Source organism: Lolium perenne, chromosome 2, assembly GCF_019359855.2.
Source record: "Lolium perenne isolate Kyuss_39 chromosome 2, Kyuss_2.0, whole genome shotgun sequence".
Classification (NCBI taxonomy): Eukaryota; Viridiplantae; Streptophyta; class Magnoliopsida; order Poales; family Poaceae; genus Lolium; species Lolium perenne.
Window position 1 is genome coordinate 66,874,975 of NC_067245.2, and position 16,633 is coordinate 66,891,607.

The following is a 16,633-nucleotide window of genomic DNA, read 5'->3' on the forward strand; positions in this document are numbered from 1 at the left end:
GCACTGATTGAACGGATCAAGCGTGTTAACCATGTTTCTGGCAGCCCTGGCCCACCGTCAGAGCTGACGTGGCTACCAGTCGACGGACGGCCGTTAGGGCGCGCGTTAGGGCAACTCCTGGTTGACTTTCCCCCAAATCGAACAGAAATGGAAGACGGAGGAGCCGGCGGCGACTGGTTCGGCGACCCAGGCGTGCACGGCGAATCTCCGGCGTATGATGGCATGGAGGGCTTCGTCCTGCCCTCGCCGGTGCTGCAGCACGCGTCGCCGGTGCTGCAGCTGACGCCACCAAGCCCACCGCGTCCAGAGTCCGAGAAGTGCTGGACATCTGAGGGCAGGACGTCTCAGAATGACCCCATGAGCCATTACCTCTACAATGGTAGCGGGTAAGAGTTCTTTGCCCTCTGTAGACTACCTCTCTGTTCGATTTTGCCCTCTGTAGAGTAATCCCCTGTTCCATTTTGCCGTAGTGTTATTTCTGGCAATAATGTTGGTAGAATGACGATGTAGATTGACTAGAATGTTAATTTGGATAATAGGGAGAAGGCAGAGATGTGGGAGCTCTATTTTCAATTTGATGGAGCAAAATTTGTTCACAAAACTTTACATAGGACAGAAATAAGGTTTCTGAAATTGTTGTCCATCATGGAGGAAGAGGGATATGGTCTGTGTGATTCCTTATATTATGTTAAAAATGAAGGAGTAGGACTGAGTGGATTAGAGCTACTGGACAGCAACTATAAGGTTGATGAAATGCTAGTGAAGTATGCAAGTACAAAGAAACTGGTGCTCACTGTGATGAAGGACAATAGGAAAAGAGCAATTGTTTTATCACCAATGAAGAGAAAGCATGCAAGCACAATTGACCTTGATCCAGAGGAAGAAGAGCCAATTGCCCACCCTTTTCTGAGGCAAGACAGTTCCTTTTGTGATGGTTGGCAGTCACAAATGGATGATCACAACTTTCCTCAGATGCACACACAGGAGAGTGTTAACTGTGAGAAGGGTAAACATGTACTGGATCTAGAGACATGTATGGCAGAAGAAGAAGAAGAGGAATCTGAAGATGAGGATGATAGTTGGCTATATCCAGGCAGATTTGACCCATTAGCTGCAGAGAAGGCAAGAAGAGCTCAGGAAGAGGAAATGCACCAGAGAATTGCTGCTAGGAAGAAGAGGAATGTTGATCCAGTGCTTCATTGTGAGGGGGAGAGTGATGTGGAGGATATTTATGACAATGCAACTCAGTGTGATGATATTTCAACAATTCCAGCAGTGAAGAGGCAAGTGAAGAGGCCTGGTCCAACATTGAGATCACATTCTCAAGTAGAGGCAGATGTTATTCCAGATTGGGTTCCTTCTGATGATGAGGGTGACAAAGGATTGGAAAGAAGAAGAGGATGATGGGTATGAGCCATTGCCTTTTGTGTTAGCAGGAGGGAGAAAGAGCAGAGGAAAGATGGCCAAGGAGAGGGTGTGGTATGATGATAGTAGACAGAATCCAGAGCAACAATTCATGGTGGGACTTTGCTTCAAAGATGTGTATCAATTCAGGCAAGCTTTGGCTAGACTCCACATTGTGCAGGTCAGGAATTTCCATTACCACAGGAATACACCTGACAGGATCATTGTGTGGTGCAAGGACAAGCAGAAGAAAAATAATGAAGAGAATGTGAAGGAGAAGGAGAAAAAGTGGGACTGTCCATTTTATATGACAGCTGCCAAGATAAAAAATGAGGCTACATTTTGCATAAAGAAAATGGAGTTGAAGCACACATGCCCAACAGATCCATCTAGCAATAGGGTTAATGCAAAGTGGCTTAGTGGTACATATGTTACTGAATACAAATCAAACATCAGCACTTCCATCAACACTTTGCAAGACAAAGCACAGAAAGATTTTGGAGTGGATGTTCCCAAGAGGATGGCTTACAGGGCAAGGACCAAGGCAATTGAGATGGTGATGGGTGATCACAAGCAACAATATCACAGACTAAGGGATTATCTGCAGACTGTTATAGACAAAAACCCTGGTTCCAGGTGCATTGTGACCACTGTCACAGGTCCAACAGATGAGCAGGTTGAAGCAATGAAGAAAGGACAGATGGTGAACATATCTTACAGCCCTAGATTTCATGGATTGTTCTTCTGTGTTAATGCTGCTAGAGAAGGGTTTCTACAGGGCTGCAGACCATTTATTGGTTTGGATGGTTGCTTCATTAAGCTCACCTCTGGAGCTCAAATCCTTGCAGCTACTGCCAGAGATGGAAATAACAACATCTATCCAATTGCATGGGGAGTGGTTGCCAAAGAAGATACAGAGAATTGGCAGTGGTTTCTTGAGCAGTTGAAGCAAGCACTTGGTGGAGATCATGGACAGTTTGGGTACTACACTATAATGTCTGACAGGCAAAAGGGATTACTGAAAGCAGTGTCCACTGTGTTCCCTAATTCACCACAGAGGTACTGCCTGAGGCATATATATGCCAATTTTCAGACAGCAGGCTTTAGAGGAGAGGACTTGAAGAAGTGCATGGATAATGCTGCATACTCATACACAAAAGATGGTTTTGATGAAGCAATGGAGGAGATGAAGAAGCAGAGTGAGGAAGGATGGAAATGGTTGAGCAAGATACCAGTGGAGGCATGGGCAAGGTTTGCAATGGACACCAACTGTCAAACAGATTTAGTGGTAAACAATCTGTCAGAGGTATTTAACAAATACATTCTTGATGTCAGGAACAAACCAATAGTGACAATGCTTGTAGGAATATATGACAAATGCATGGTCAGATGGGATGGAAAAAGAGATGGTGCAGAGTCAGCTGGATGGGAAATTACACCACATTATGCAGAACTGCTGGAGTTGATGAAGAAGTACTCAAGAAATTGCATCCCTAAGAGGGCAGATAAAGGACTATGGCAAGTGAAAAGTGGGAAAGTTACACATGAGGTCAACATTAGTTGTAGGACATGCTCTTGTAGGAAGTGGCAGCTCACTGGCTTGCCCTGCAACCATGCAGTGAGTGCCATTTATAAGGCTGCTATGTGTCCAGAAGATTTTGTGTCTCCTTTTTTCACAAAAGAAATGTACTTGAAGAGCTACAAGCCTGTATTCAATCCAATGCCAGCACAACATGGTTGGACTAAGACAGATACAGTTGACATCATGCCACCTGCATTCAAAGATCACTTGAAGGGTAGAAGGGCAGAAAAAAGGAGGAAGGGCAAATTTGAGCCTCCCACACCTAAAGAGACATCAAGAATGTCCACAATTACTTGTAGCAACTGCAACTTACAGGGCCACAAGTACACTAGCTGCTCACAACCTTTGAGGCCTGACCTAGCTATGAGGAAAAACAATCACAAGGTAATGCACTGTCAACAGCACATCATACTTATTTCTACATTGCAATGTCCTAATTTATGCATGACATCTGCAGGCCAATAGAACAATTCCAACAGCAGATGCTTCTGGGACTAATGTACCTGCTAGCTCTTCTGGGACCAATGTACATCATGTAGCTCCAGGAAATGCTCCAGGAAATGCTCCAGGAAATGCTCCAGGAAATGCTCCACCAAATGCTTCAAGATCTGCTCCAGGCACAGCTCCAAGGTATACTGCTGGTTCATCTGCTCCAGGAAATGCTGGTTCATCTGCTCCAGGAAATGCTGGTTCATCTGCTCCAGGAAATGTTGGAAGATCTGCTCCAGGAAATGCCAGGGGTTTGTCTGGTTATTTCAATGCTGGAGCAAATGCTGGTCCAGGAAGAGATGCATCTGACCCTCCTCTCCAAGGAAGAAATTAGGTCCTTTGTACTGTTGGTCCTGCTAGATCATTTGGATGTGCATGTACCTGACATGGTTAAGACCATTTTGTGATGCCTGTAAACTAAAGGCCATGCCTGATGTGATGCTTCTGACCTAAAGGCCATGCCTGTAGATGTTTAAGACCATTTTGTGATGCCTATGTTGTTTAAGACTATGATGTTTCAAACTGTTGCTTCATGCCAAATGTAAAATAGTCCTAAAGGTCTCGACAAAGTCGAAGCGTCAATGTCGAGACCTTTACAAATGTAAAATAACCCTAAAGGTCTCGACAGAGTCGAAGCGTCGATGTCGAGACCTTTCCAACTTTAAAATTACCCTAAAGGTCTCGACAATGCCGAAGCGTCGATGTCGAGACCTTTCCAACTTTAAAATTACCCTAAAGGTCTCGACAAAGTCGAAGCCTCGATGTCGAGACCTTTCCAAATGTCAAATAACTCTAGAAAATTTCTCACATAACAGATTCTCCACATAACAAATATTTCTAACTCATTATTAAACTGATAAAAAAGGAATTCATTTGAACATCAGGGATCAACTTCAACAGATTCAACACATATTGTTCAACATTACAAACCAACCATCATTTAGTTCAGCATTACAAACCAACCATCATTTGTTCAACATTACAAACCAACACATATTGTTCAACATTACAAACCATAGGGAATTCAATTCAAACATGACAAATAAAATTAAACTGGTACACAAGCTAGCTACTCCTCACACATCTCCTTGATCTTCTTCAGCTTTGCCCTGGTGGTTTCCTTGAGCTTAAATAAATCCCCAATTATGTACTCAAGCTTTCTCTTCTCTTCTTTCAACCGATCTCTCTCCTTCTCTCGCCTTAATTCTCATGCATTTGTGCATATTGCTGCTTGATGCATCCAGTGCCTTCTTCTGCTCTAACTCTGCCCTAGCATCAATCAATCCTTGCTCAGCTTGGGCCTTCAAGGCAAGTATCACTTGCTTCTCCTCCACAATTTTCTTCATCTCTTCTTGAGCATTCCTCAGGTCAATGTGCATCTTCTCAATCTCATCCTTCAGCTTGAACCTCTTCTCCATGTTGTCCAGAGCATCATTAACCCTGCCTTGCTTCTCTTGTCCATACAAATCCCACAACTTTGCCAATGATTTCCGAAGTGCAGGTGGCCACTCACCATCTACCCACAGAAGAAAATCACAAGCTGGTTCTCCATCATGCCCTGCACACCCTAAGAACCTCCTCCCTGTCCAGCAACCATCAAATGCTACAAATCGAGCAGCTACAGCACCATGCTTGCAAGTCACAGTACTTGCACCATCATCAGCTAAACCGCAGAAATCAGAGTCGTAGGTAGTGTTCACACTCTAGCAGTTCGAAAAAACAAAGAAGAATCAGCCTAAATCCTCCTCAAAATCAAAATTCCCCCAATTCCTAACCCTGCAATTTGCCCAAATTATGACAGCATAAGTAGAGGACTCACATCAGCGGCAGGGAGCTCTCGCTGCGAAGAGGAATCCTCGCCGTCACCCCAAGAAACCATGGCCGTCTGTCCCTGCGGCGGCGGAGATCTACGTCGGCGGCGACTGCTTCCAGTGCGACGGAACAGAGAGAAAGGAGAGAGGAAGGAGACGACCCAGCCAACGCCTTAAAACAACAGCCCTAACGCGCGCCCTAACGGCCGTCCGTCGACTGGTAGCCACGTCAGCTCTGACGGTGGGCCAGGGCTGCCAGAAACATGGTTAACACGCTTGATCCGTTCAATCAGTGCTCCGCGTCGCGACCCTGCCCCAAACATGGTAGTCATGTGACAATCGTGTCCCATTTGGTAGTTCCGCGTCAACTATGGCACAATTGTGGTAGTTTTTTGTCATTTTCTCCATGAATCAAGAAACAAATCCAAATGCCAAAACTGAATCCACTTGCAGAAATACAGAACGTTGCGCATCCACCGGCGCGAAACGAGGGCACGAGGCCACAGCAAACAAACCTCTCGCATCCGGCGCCGCACCACGGGGCACGGGCACGACTCGCGCGCCGACCGGCAGCCCTGTAATCCACCAACAGTGCCCAATAGGCAACAGAGCAGCGGCCGCGCGCACGCCACCGCCACACCGTTCCAAAGGCAAGGCATCACCGCCGTCGCCTCACCGGTCGCCCTATCGCTATCGGTCACGCCACCGCGCCCCCCGCGCCCATCTCCATCTGCCGATCCACCCGCGCCCGCCTCAAAACCCCACCACCACCGCTGCAACTCGCCCAGCTCACTCGCCCACCACTTCCATCTCACCCACGGAAATGGCAAGAACAGCGGCGCTGCTGCCGCTCGTGCTGCTGCTGCTAGTGCAGGCCTCGGCGGGCGGCGCCGACTGCCACTTCCCGGCCGTGTTCAACTTCGGCGACTCCAACTCCGACACGGGCGGGCTGTCGGCCGCCTTCGGCGCCGCGCCGCCGCCCAACGGCATGACCTTCTTCGGCAGCCCCGCCGGCCGCTACTGCGACGGCCGCCTCGTCGTCGACTTCATCGGTACGCGCGTGCCTAAGTTCCATTACTCGCTAGCTAGAACCACTCCCAGTTTCATTCGATACTACTCCGAGTCTCCGTCAGAAGCTCATCGAGTCACTGCAGTTCACACGCTTATTATCATCTGCGTATGGACATTTACTATTCACCTGTTCGGTTCGATCTGTTCATCCGGCTGCACGGTAGCAGGGCCCATGGGTTAATTATAGGCTGAAACCTACCGGACGCCTTCACTTGCAGGACCAATAAATGTTAGCCGTAGCAGTAATTCCTTCCAACAAATAGTGTCTACACTGTAGATATACAAGTATTTAGATATACAAGTATTTTCAGAGGGAATAATAGCTGTTCCCGGGGGAAAAGACGGTACTACTCCTACTTGTTAGGAAGAAAATACTGCTTGTCGCATGTAAAAAGTTCCAAACTGAAAAAAAAGCTAAGAAAAGATTACTAACTACAAGAACATGTTTGGCTTTGTCTTACTTTCTGTCACTCCATGTTGGCCCGTTCTTGTGTTGGAAGTACTGTACTCATCAGTACTTCCTTTTCGTTGAGCTGGGAAGTAGTAGTACTCAGTACTGAAGTAGAGTAAAAAACAAGGGATGTCACTGGAAAGGACCAAGCAGAACAATACTTTATCTCTTCCGAGAACACAGACAGAGATATGTTTGTTGCTCCAGAATATCTCAACTGAAAGGCTGTTTCATCTCATGGCTATGGCTTGTCTTCGTTGCGGACTTGCGGTGCTCCGGCCATAACCAGCCCATCTGCACTTGCCCCCCGCCCTGCCGTGCGAGCGGGCGTGCTGTGCTTGCATCCGAAGCAATGATGCGACACCCCATGCGTCCATGTCCATCGGCCGGGACCCTTCACGCCATTGATCGTTTTACCAAGCTAGATGCCTACCGACATGATCTTGATTTTTTGTTCGAATCCGTATGCACTCAAGCCGGTTAAGATTCTATACTAGCTAGCTGTTCTTATCCTGATTCTCCTATATTAGACATAAGAAATCCATTTAAATTTAGCAAAACCGTTGTTATTTCGCCAAACAAAACAGTAAGGCTACTAACTTGCATGCGCAGAGCATCAGTGAAACGACCATTAAACCAATGCCAAGCGATTGTCACGGGTATATTTGAGGGACTGAGATCCGGTGACTCAACCTCTCATCTCCATCCAGTTCACTTCCAAAGGTCCAGATGACACAAAAGGCAAAAAAAATAAAAAAAATGCTAGCACTTGGCAGGTCCAGCAGCAAACAACAGACTGCAATTGGATTTGAACAGACCATAACAAATTGAATTGATATATAACAATAAAACTTGAACGGAGTGTAAAGTTGAAACAATTCAGTATCATTTGAAACATTTGACATGGAAATTCAGTTGCATTTGACATTGAAATGTTGTAGCAACATCACATCCGAATTCTTTCTACGGCAATAAATGCAAATATTGAATAATCATTCAAGTACACAAATCATGCATCACTTTGCTGGAACTGCAAATCTGCCAAGTGCTGGAGCTTTTGTCTTTCTTTCATCCTGACCGTTGGATGTGGATTGGATGGATATGAGAGGGGTAAAGTTGCAGCGCGACTTCACCAAGCGAAGTCACTGGATCTCAGTCATCTGGACCGTTGCATGTAGATTGGATGAAGATGAGTTTGATTTTAAGTAGGATCACCTCCGGCCACTGCTTCGGTCGATACATGCAATACATGCATCAAATTTCCTAACTTATTCATCAGTAAGAATTCAGCTATATCAAAATGTCACCAAAGTGGATAGCAACAATGTAAATAAACATAACTCGTGCATCACCTATCTTATTACTATCACGTTACCCAAGACCCAACCAGAACAATAAACCCGGTGGGTTTGTGTTTGGCTTGCAGCTGGAGAATACTATTATTAGGTTCTACTCTTTTGGCTTTTGGAATGCTGATCTACCTTTTACATAATGGGATGCTGATTTTCCTTTTCAATAATGCGATGCTGAGTTCCTTTTAACAATGCGATACTGATTTGATAGGGGAGGGACAGAAAGAATGCATTAGATTAAGGGAATAGTTGTTTGGTGAGCCTTCTATCTCCGGGAAAGCTTGAAGTGGTAGGTATCTAAATATGGGGCTACGAACAAACGTGCGTAGCGTGATCGTACTACCATATATGCCATTCATTTATCAATGGCGGAGGAGATTAGCGCTGCAATGTGCATGTGTGCATGCTTTGCTTTAAATATTCTTAGTGGGGTTGAGGGATCAAGGATGGCAATGTGCCACTAGCTTAAGGTGATCCTGCACTACAAGTTGCCTAGGGAGACGAAGATAGATAGCACTGAATTCAGTGGCAAATGATCAGAATTGTTTATCGAAACAACTGTGATGAGCTATTTTTTGGCTGGAATAATTCCAACCTGCAGAACAAGTAAAAAAATGTTATGAGTAATAAAAATGATAAAAGATTAAATGTGTCGGAGCTTGCTTCTACATTTAGACTAGTCTGAAAGAGTGAAATGTAATGTTGTTCGCTAGAGCAAAAATTACAGTTCATCTATGTAGATTGCTACATTGCAAATTTCTACTGTGTAATACTCTCTTTTTTCCCTTGATGTTGCAGCTGAAAATCTGGGAATACCTTACCTAAGTGCGTACCTCAACTCAATTGGAAGCAACTTCTCGCAGGGAGCCAATTTCGCGACAGCTGGCTCGACAATCAGCCGACAGAACACATCTCTGTTCCTCTCTGGTTTCAGCCCCATCTCCCTCGACGTCCAGTCCTGGGAATTTGAACAGTTCATCAACAGAAGCCAGTACGTTTACAACAACAAAGGTGATAACAACTAAAGCATACTTTCGAAACCAGAATTCAGGATTCACGTTCGCCTCCTCTTTTCTGTTTTTCATGTAGGTGGTATCTACAGGGAGCTCCTGCCGAAGGCCGAGTACTTCTCCCAGGCGCTTTACACCTTCGACATCGGCCAAAATGACATCACCGCAGGCTATTTTGCAAACAGGAGCACCGAACAAGTCATAGCGTCCATCCCTGAACTCATGGAGAGGCTCACCTCAATAATCCAGGTACATTTTACACATCACTACCACACGATCAAATCACCGCCCGGCGACCGGTTTTGATTGGGAAATTGTTCTGCAGAGTATACACTGGCTCGGAGGGAAGTACTTCTGGATCCACAGCACGGGGCCTATCGGCTGCCTGCCTTACGCTCTCATTCGCCGGCCCGACATCGCCGCACGCAAGGACAACGTTGGCTGCTCTGTCACCTACAACAAGGTCGCGCAGCTCTTCAACCAGAAGCTCAAGGAAACTGTGGCTCGTCTCCGGAAAACTTACCCTGATGCCGCGTTCACCTACGTCGACGTGTATACTGCTAAGTACAAGCTTATCAGCGAAGCCAAGAAGCTAGGTAACGTGCCATGACTGAACTATTAGCCGGCAGCATAATGTCCTGGAGATGGCTGAAGCCGGCCTCTGTCTTGCAGGCTTCGATGACCCTCTGCTGACCTGCTGCGGACATGATGCTGGCCCGTATAACTATGACCCGAAGGTTGGTTGCGGTGGGAAGGTACTGGTGAACGGGACGTGGGTGGTGTTGGGAAAACCTTGCGACGATCCGTCCAGGAGGGTGAGCTGGGACGGCGTCCACTTCACTGAGGCTGCCAACAAGTTCGTCTTCGATCAGATCGCCGGGGGCGCGCTATCGGACCCACCCGTGCCGCTAAGGCAGGCTTGCCGGAGCAAAGGGCAGTGAACTACTTCATGCGGATCATTAGTCAGGTTGGCCGCGCCGCTGCTGCTACTGCTTCTGGCTTTGTAAGCCTACATTGTCGAGGCATGCTTGAGTTTTACAATATTCCTAACTGTTTCCTTGTGATAGTGAGGAGAGGGGAATGAGAATCACATGACAATCTGTAGAAGTTCTCGGTACAAACACAGTGGGTAAGCATGAAACATGTTGTCACTTGGCAGTCTAGGTATGGTCTCGATTCCATAATGGTGTGAGATGAGTACTGGTACCAATAAATAATTCTTCATCTCGATCAACAATCCAACGAGAAATGTATTCCCCATGTTCGAATCCTCACCTATACCTTAATGACAAAGAAGGGGTGGAGTCCCCCTTCCAGTCTTGTTATTTTAGAAATGTACTCCAGACAAGGTAGCATTTGGTTGCTACTACTGCTAGCTTTGTAAGTGAGGCATCCTTGAGTTTTACATTACTCCTAACCAAAGTTCTAAATAGCGGGCTATTGCATTTAGCGGCAGATTTTTTTGCAGCTATAAAAGGCTATAGCCTAGCTATAGCCGGCTATGGCCATTTAGAGGTTTTACTAAATCATGAAGAAAAACAATATTTGGGCAGCACATATTCATCTGAGGAAACTGAACTGGTGCAAGCTGTTATACTGATGAAGTGCTTGATATACCAACACCTGCAGAATAGAAAAACTGGTCAGCACCCAGCAGCATTAGACTGTAGAGTGGAGAGGCAGCCGGGAGTAGCAGCAGCAATCAGGGGAGGCAGTGCTAGATCCAGTCCAGCACCTAGTGTTGTTACCTTGGCCGCGTCGTTGCTTGTGAAGTTGCCGGGGAGCGTAGGTGGGTCGCGGCCGAGAGGGAGCAACCGCCGGCAAGCGCAGGTGGGTCGTGGCCGAGCAGGGGGTAGGGCAGCCACCACGAGCGGCCTGGGTCGTCGCCGAGCGTGAGCTAGCGCGGCCAGCAGCAGGAGCTATCGCGCGCGGACCGGGATGCACGCGCCGCCAAGGTCGCTGGTCCTTATCTAGTTCGAGGAGAGAAGAGGAAAGGGGAAATTTGGCTTAGGGTTGGGCTGTGGTATGGATATTTGGTCGATTTGCTGAAAAGTCTGAGCCGCACAGAGGCTTAGCGGCTAAAATTTTAGCCAATTTTAACGCTAATAGCGGCATATCGGGGCTTATAGCGGATTTTATCCTTTTAGCCTCCGATGGCTCTAGCCGTAGCCGCAGGTCTCCCGGGAGGCTATAACGCGGCTATAGCCGGCTATTTAAAACTTTGCTCCTAACTGATTCCTTATAATAGTGGGGAGAGGGAAATAAGAATCACATGACAAATTGACAATCGGTAGAACATCCAAAATTGGCAGGTATCCAATCAACACAAGAAAGTCCTGTGAGCGACTAAGGGAAGGCGGACGCGTCTCGTTCATGGGCCAAGATCAGGGAGGAGCTGGAGCTGGATCGACCGACTTAGGTGCAAGCGACTTGAAGAACATCCAGAAGCTGCATCAATCAAAGCCAATGTTGGGCTGATTTACGCCCCAGGCCTGTGAAATCATAGGACAGAGAGAGTATAAAAAATCAACAAGGTTTGAAGTCTATCTTTTCAGATATTTGGAAAATCTAGAACGATGAGAGGAGGGTTTGAACCGCTAAACCTTACACTCTACTACCTACACCATCTAGCACCAAACTAGAGCAAAGTCTTTGCCAATAAGATGATTTGTTTATTTTTGAAGCGTAATACATTGGGATTTCCCAAATCTTACTGAAACTAGTTGAATGCCCGTGCGTTGCCACGGTCTAATAAGTTTGAGCCTCATACATTGATCAAAGCAATTATAATCGTAATATATTCAATATTATTGCGACCCACCATTATCGCCTTGCATCTACTTGCCCTTATATTTTGGCAAATCGATAAAATCTACGTATTTTCCTTGTTAATACTTACATACTTAACAAATACTTTTGGACACAATATTGGAGAAAACAAGATATCTTCGCAAAATACATGAATAGGAACTTTACCATGCTCAGTAAAGTTATCTAGATGTCCATCTTTTGAGTTAACAGCTAGCTGCCGCTTATTCTTTCAGGACTCAATGCTTGATTCAATGGTGAATATGGCCCGACGGAGTGACATGTGTGTATACTTATCTTGACACGAAATGAACATCCCCCACATGACGTCTGGAAATATGAATCTCAAAGCACCTCACCCCTAAATTCCGCTTGTCTCTCCCACGACTTTCCTGTCCTGCCTGTTGCGCCGGCGCAACCACCGGCGAGGGAGACATCCAAGTTGCTCTCCCCTACCGTAGCGCCAGGAAGCTCTCTCCCGGCGTAGCAGTCCGCCCTTGCAATCCATGGCAAGCAGATAGTGTGGTCTACTGGTGGTGTCGCGACTGACGACGTCGAGGAGGGCGGCCGTGGTGGAAGGCATGTGCTTCGCGAAGCAGCGTAGTTGCACTGCTGGGCAGACAAGAAGCTATCCAAGAACACTGGGGAGAATACAAGCACTAGTGGATCTGCAGCCGAGTGTCGCCATGTACGCGGTGGAGTGCAGCGAGCGCCGGTGGATACACCGATAAGCACGACCGTGAAAACTGGCAGAGAGAAGTGACCGCAGGGATGCAGTGGCAGAACAAGCATAAGAACTCTAGCGGCGTCGAGGAGTGTCCCGGCGGCATCGAGATGTGTGATTTGGTAAATGGGAATAAAATGGTTGACTCCTTCAATATTCGGATTGCCACGCGTCAAATGTGGGAGGTCGTCCATGAATCTGGCATGTAGACCCAGGTCGTATGGGATTTTCTTCTCATACTTACATAGCGTTTAGTTGTAAAGACCCAATGGGCACCAATGATCGTGTTTTTAAAAAATAAATAAAAAATCATTCTTTTTATCCCAGTAACTTGACAAAAGTGTAGATCTGAGCAGTCATTTTCAAATCTCCCAAAACATATCAAATTTTGTCATTTTTTCTAGCACAAAATAAAACAAATTTCGAGTTGAGATTTTGCATGATTGTGAGATGTATTATTGACAGTTCTCAAAATTATTTTCAGATTTTTTAGTAACTTGTAAAAATATATTTTATTTTTTAAATGACGAGAGCACTCGAGCTCGCGAGCCAAAAACATTTTCCGTGGCAATAGTCCTTAGATACCTGCCAGTACGATGGTGCCAAAAGCATCCGAGGCCATTCCAATAGATCCTTTAAGGCGTCTTCGTACAACAAAACAAACAAAAAAAAGATCCTCGTAGGGACTATGTAGAACATTTTTTCCACAACCGAATTCCAGATTGGTTGATATTACAGGTGCTTTAAGATGCACATTTTCTTTCCAGCAAAAAAACACACTATTTTTCATGAGGATCCAATTCATTGTGAAACGGCCACAAGTCCTAGATATACTTGTATAGTACGAGGAACCTATTTCACAAATAATGGCAAGCATGCAAGGTGCGAGGAGCGATTACAAGTTACCGAATAACCAGTCGGGGCCGCTGTCATGGAGTGCAGCCTTATCTTTGTAGGAGACAACCCAATACACCTCCACTCGTCGCCGAGCACAGAGGGGAGCGAATCGACGACAACTCTCCTCATGTCGTCCGTCCCGAACTAATTGGTGTTGTGGACCCACACAATCGCTGACGGCATTGGCGAGCGCCCAGGTGAGTGTAGGATAACGTTGCATAGAAAACAAAAATTTTCCTACCGCGAACACGCAATCCAAGCCAAGATGCAATCTAGAAGACGGTAGCAACGAGGGGGTATCGAGTCTCACCCTTGAAGAGATTCCAAAGCCTACAAGATGAGGCTCTTGTTGCTGCGGTAGACGATCACTTGCCGCTTGCAAAAGCGCGTAGAAGATCTTGATCACGATCGGTTCCGGCGCCACGAACGGGCAGCACCTCCGTACTCGGTCACACGTTCGGTTGTTGATGAAGACGACGTCCACCTCCCCGTTCCAGCGGGCAGCGGAAGTAGTAGCTCCTCTTGAATCCGACAGCACGACGGCGTGGTGTCGATGGCGGTGTAGAAGTCCGGCGGAGCTTCGCTAAGCTACGCGGGCAATATGGAGTGGAGGAGCAAAGCTAGGGTTTGGGAGGGGGTGGCCGGCCACTCAAGGGGGGCGGCCAGCTTATGGTCTTGGGGTGGCCGGCCCCCTCCCTTGGCCCCTCATTATATAGGTGGATCCCAAGTGTTGGTGTCCAAGTCTTCGAATAAGACCCGAAACCAAAACCTTCCATAGGAGGGGGGAAACCTAGCCCAACTAGGACTCCCACCCAAAGGTGGGATTCCCACCTCCCATGTGGGGGGTGGCCGGCCCCCTATGGTGGAGTCCACTTGGGACTCCACCCCCACTAGGGCTGGCCGGCCATGGAGGTGGAGTCCCTTGTGGACTCCACCTTCCTTGGTGGTTTCTTCCGGACTTTTCTAGAACCTTCTAGAACCTTCCATAGAACCTTCCGCGACATTTTATTTCACATAAAATGACATCCTATATATGAATCTTATTCTCCGGACCATTCCGGAACTCCTCGTGATGTCCGGGATCTCATCCGGGACTCCGAACAAATATTCGAACTCCATTCCATAATTCAAGTACTACCATTTCAACATCCAACTTTAAGTGTGTCACCCTACGGTTCGAGAACTATGTGGACATGGTTGAGTACTCACTCCTACCAATAACCAGTAGCGGGATCTGGAGATCCATAATGGCTCCCACATATTCAACGATGACTTTAGTGATCGAATGAACCATACACATATATTATCAATTCCCTTTGTCTCGCGATATTTTACTTGTCCGAGGTTTGATCTTCGGTATCACTCTATACCTTGTTCAACCTCGTCTCCTGACAAGTACTCTTTACTCGTACCGTGGTATGTGGTCTCTTATGAACTCATTCATATGCTTGCAAGACATTAGACGACATTCCACCGAGAGGGCCCAGAGTATATCTATCCGTCATCGGGATGGACAAATCCCACTGTTGATCCATATGCCTCAACTCATACTTTCCGGATACTTAATCCCACCTTTATAGCCACCCATTTACGCAGTGGTGTTTGGTGTAATCAAAGTACCTTTCCGGTATAAGTGATTTACATGATCTCATGGTCATAAGGACTAGGTAACTATGTATCGAAAGCTTATAGCAAATAACTTAATGACGAGATCTTATGCTACGCTTAATTGGGTGTGTCCATTACATCATTCACACAATGACATAACCTTGTTATTAATAACATCCAATGTTCATGATTATGAAACTAATCATCCATTAATCAACAAGCTAGTTTAAGAGGCATACTAGGGACTTCTTGTTTGTCTACATATCACACATGTACTAATGTTTCGGTTAATACAATTCTAGCATGATATATAAACATTTATCATAAACATAAAGATATAAATAATAACCACTTTATTATTGCCTCTAGGGCATATCTCCTTCAGTCTCCCACTTGCACTAGAGTCAATAATCTAGATTACATTGTAATATACCTAACACCCATGGCATTTTGGTGTTGGTCATGCTTTGCCCTAGGGAGAGCTTTAGTCAACGGATCTGCTACATTCGGATCGGTGTGTACTTTGCAAATCTTTACTTCTCCATCTTCGATGTACTCGCGAATCGAGTGGTAACGCAGCTTGATATGCTTCAGCCTCTTGTGTGACCTTGGCTCTTGTGCATTGGCGATGGCACCCATGTTATCACAAGAAATGATTAATGGGTCCAATGCACTAGGAACCACACCGAGCTCTACAATGAACCTCTTCATCCATACCGCTTCGATGAAGCCTCCGAAGCCGCTATGTACTCGATTCTGTTGAAGACTTCGCCACCGTGCACCGCTTCGAGCTTGCCCAGCATCGCAGCACCATTCAATATAAACACGTACCCAGATTGTGACTTAGAGTCATCGGGATCGGTGTTCCAACTTGCATCGGTGTAACTTGTTACAACGAGCTCTTGGTCACCTCCATAACAAAGAAACATATCCTTAGTTCTTTTCAAGTACTTCAGGATATTCTTGACCGCTGTCCAGTGTTCCATTCCTGGATCACTTTGATATCTGCTAGTCAAACTAACAGCATGTGCTATATCCGGTCTTGTACATAGCATGGCATACATGATAGATCCTATCGCCGAGGCATAGGGGATGTTACTCATCCTTTCTCTTTCTTCTGCCGTAGCCGGTCCTTGAGTTTTACTCAATACCTTGCCTGGTAACATAGGTAAGAACCCTTTCTTACTTTCGTCCATTCTAAACTTCTTTAGAATCTTGTCCAGATATGTACTCTGTGATAGCCCTATTAGGCGTCTTGATCTATCTCTATAAATCTTGATGCCTAATATATACGATGCTTCACCAAGGTCTTTCATTGAAAAACTATTATTCAAATAACCCTTAACACTGCTTAATAGTTCTATATCATTCCCGATCAATAATATGTCATCTACATATAATATCAGGAATGCTACTGAGCTCCCAC

At 46.1% G+C, this 16,633-nt stretch overlaps 2 protein-coding genes and 1 long non-coding RNA gene across 3 annotated transcripts; 2 read left to right on the forward strand and 1 right to left on the reverse strand.

Annotated features, from left to right (window-relative positions):
* Nucleotides 1-1,459: 1,459 nt before the first annotated feature.
* Nucleotides 1,460-3,809, forward strand: LOC139835503 (uncharacterized). Its single transcript, XM_071825359.1, has 2 exons — nucleotides 1,460-3,370; nucleotides 3,444-3,809. Exons 1-2 carry the CDS (start codon nucleotides 1,460-1,462, stop codon nucleotides 3,807-3,809), a joined length of 2,277 nt encoding a protein of 758 aa, XP_071681460.1.
* Nucleotides 3,810-5,883: 2,074 nt separating this feature from the next.
* On the forward strand, nucleotides 5,884-10,333 carry LOC127332845 (GDSL esterase/lipase ACHE). Its single transcript, XM_051359185.2, has 6 exons — nucleotides 5,884-6,338; nucleotides 8,959-9,171; nucleotides 9,250-9,419; nucleotides 9,496-9,766; nucleotides 9,843-10,137; nucleotides 10,238-10,333. The coding sequence occupies exons 1-5, from the start codon at nucleotides 6,110-6,112 to the stop codon at nucleotides 10,109-10,111; spliced, it is 1,152 nt and encodes a 383-aa protein (XP_051215145.1). The 5' UTR covers nucleotides 5,884-6,109; the 3' UTR covers nucleotides 10,112-10,137; nucleotides 10,238-10,333.
* LOC127332846 (uncharacterized) lies at nucleotides 8,973-11,327 on the reverse strand. The gene is made up of 2 exons (XR_007870722.2): nucleotides 10,919-11,327; nucleotides 8,973-10,793 (listed from the first exon to the last, which is right to left on the reverse strand). It is a non-coding gene; the product is annotated as an uncharacterized lncRNA (long non-coding RNA).
* Nucleotides 11,328-16,633: the final 5,306 nt, after the last annotated feature.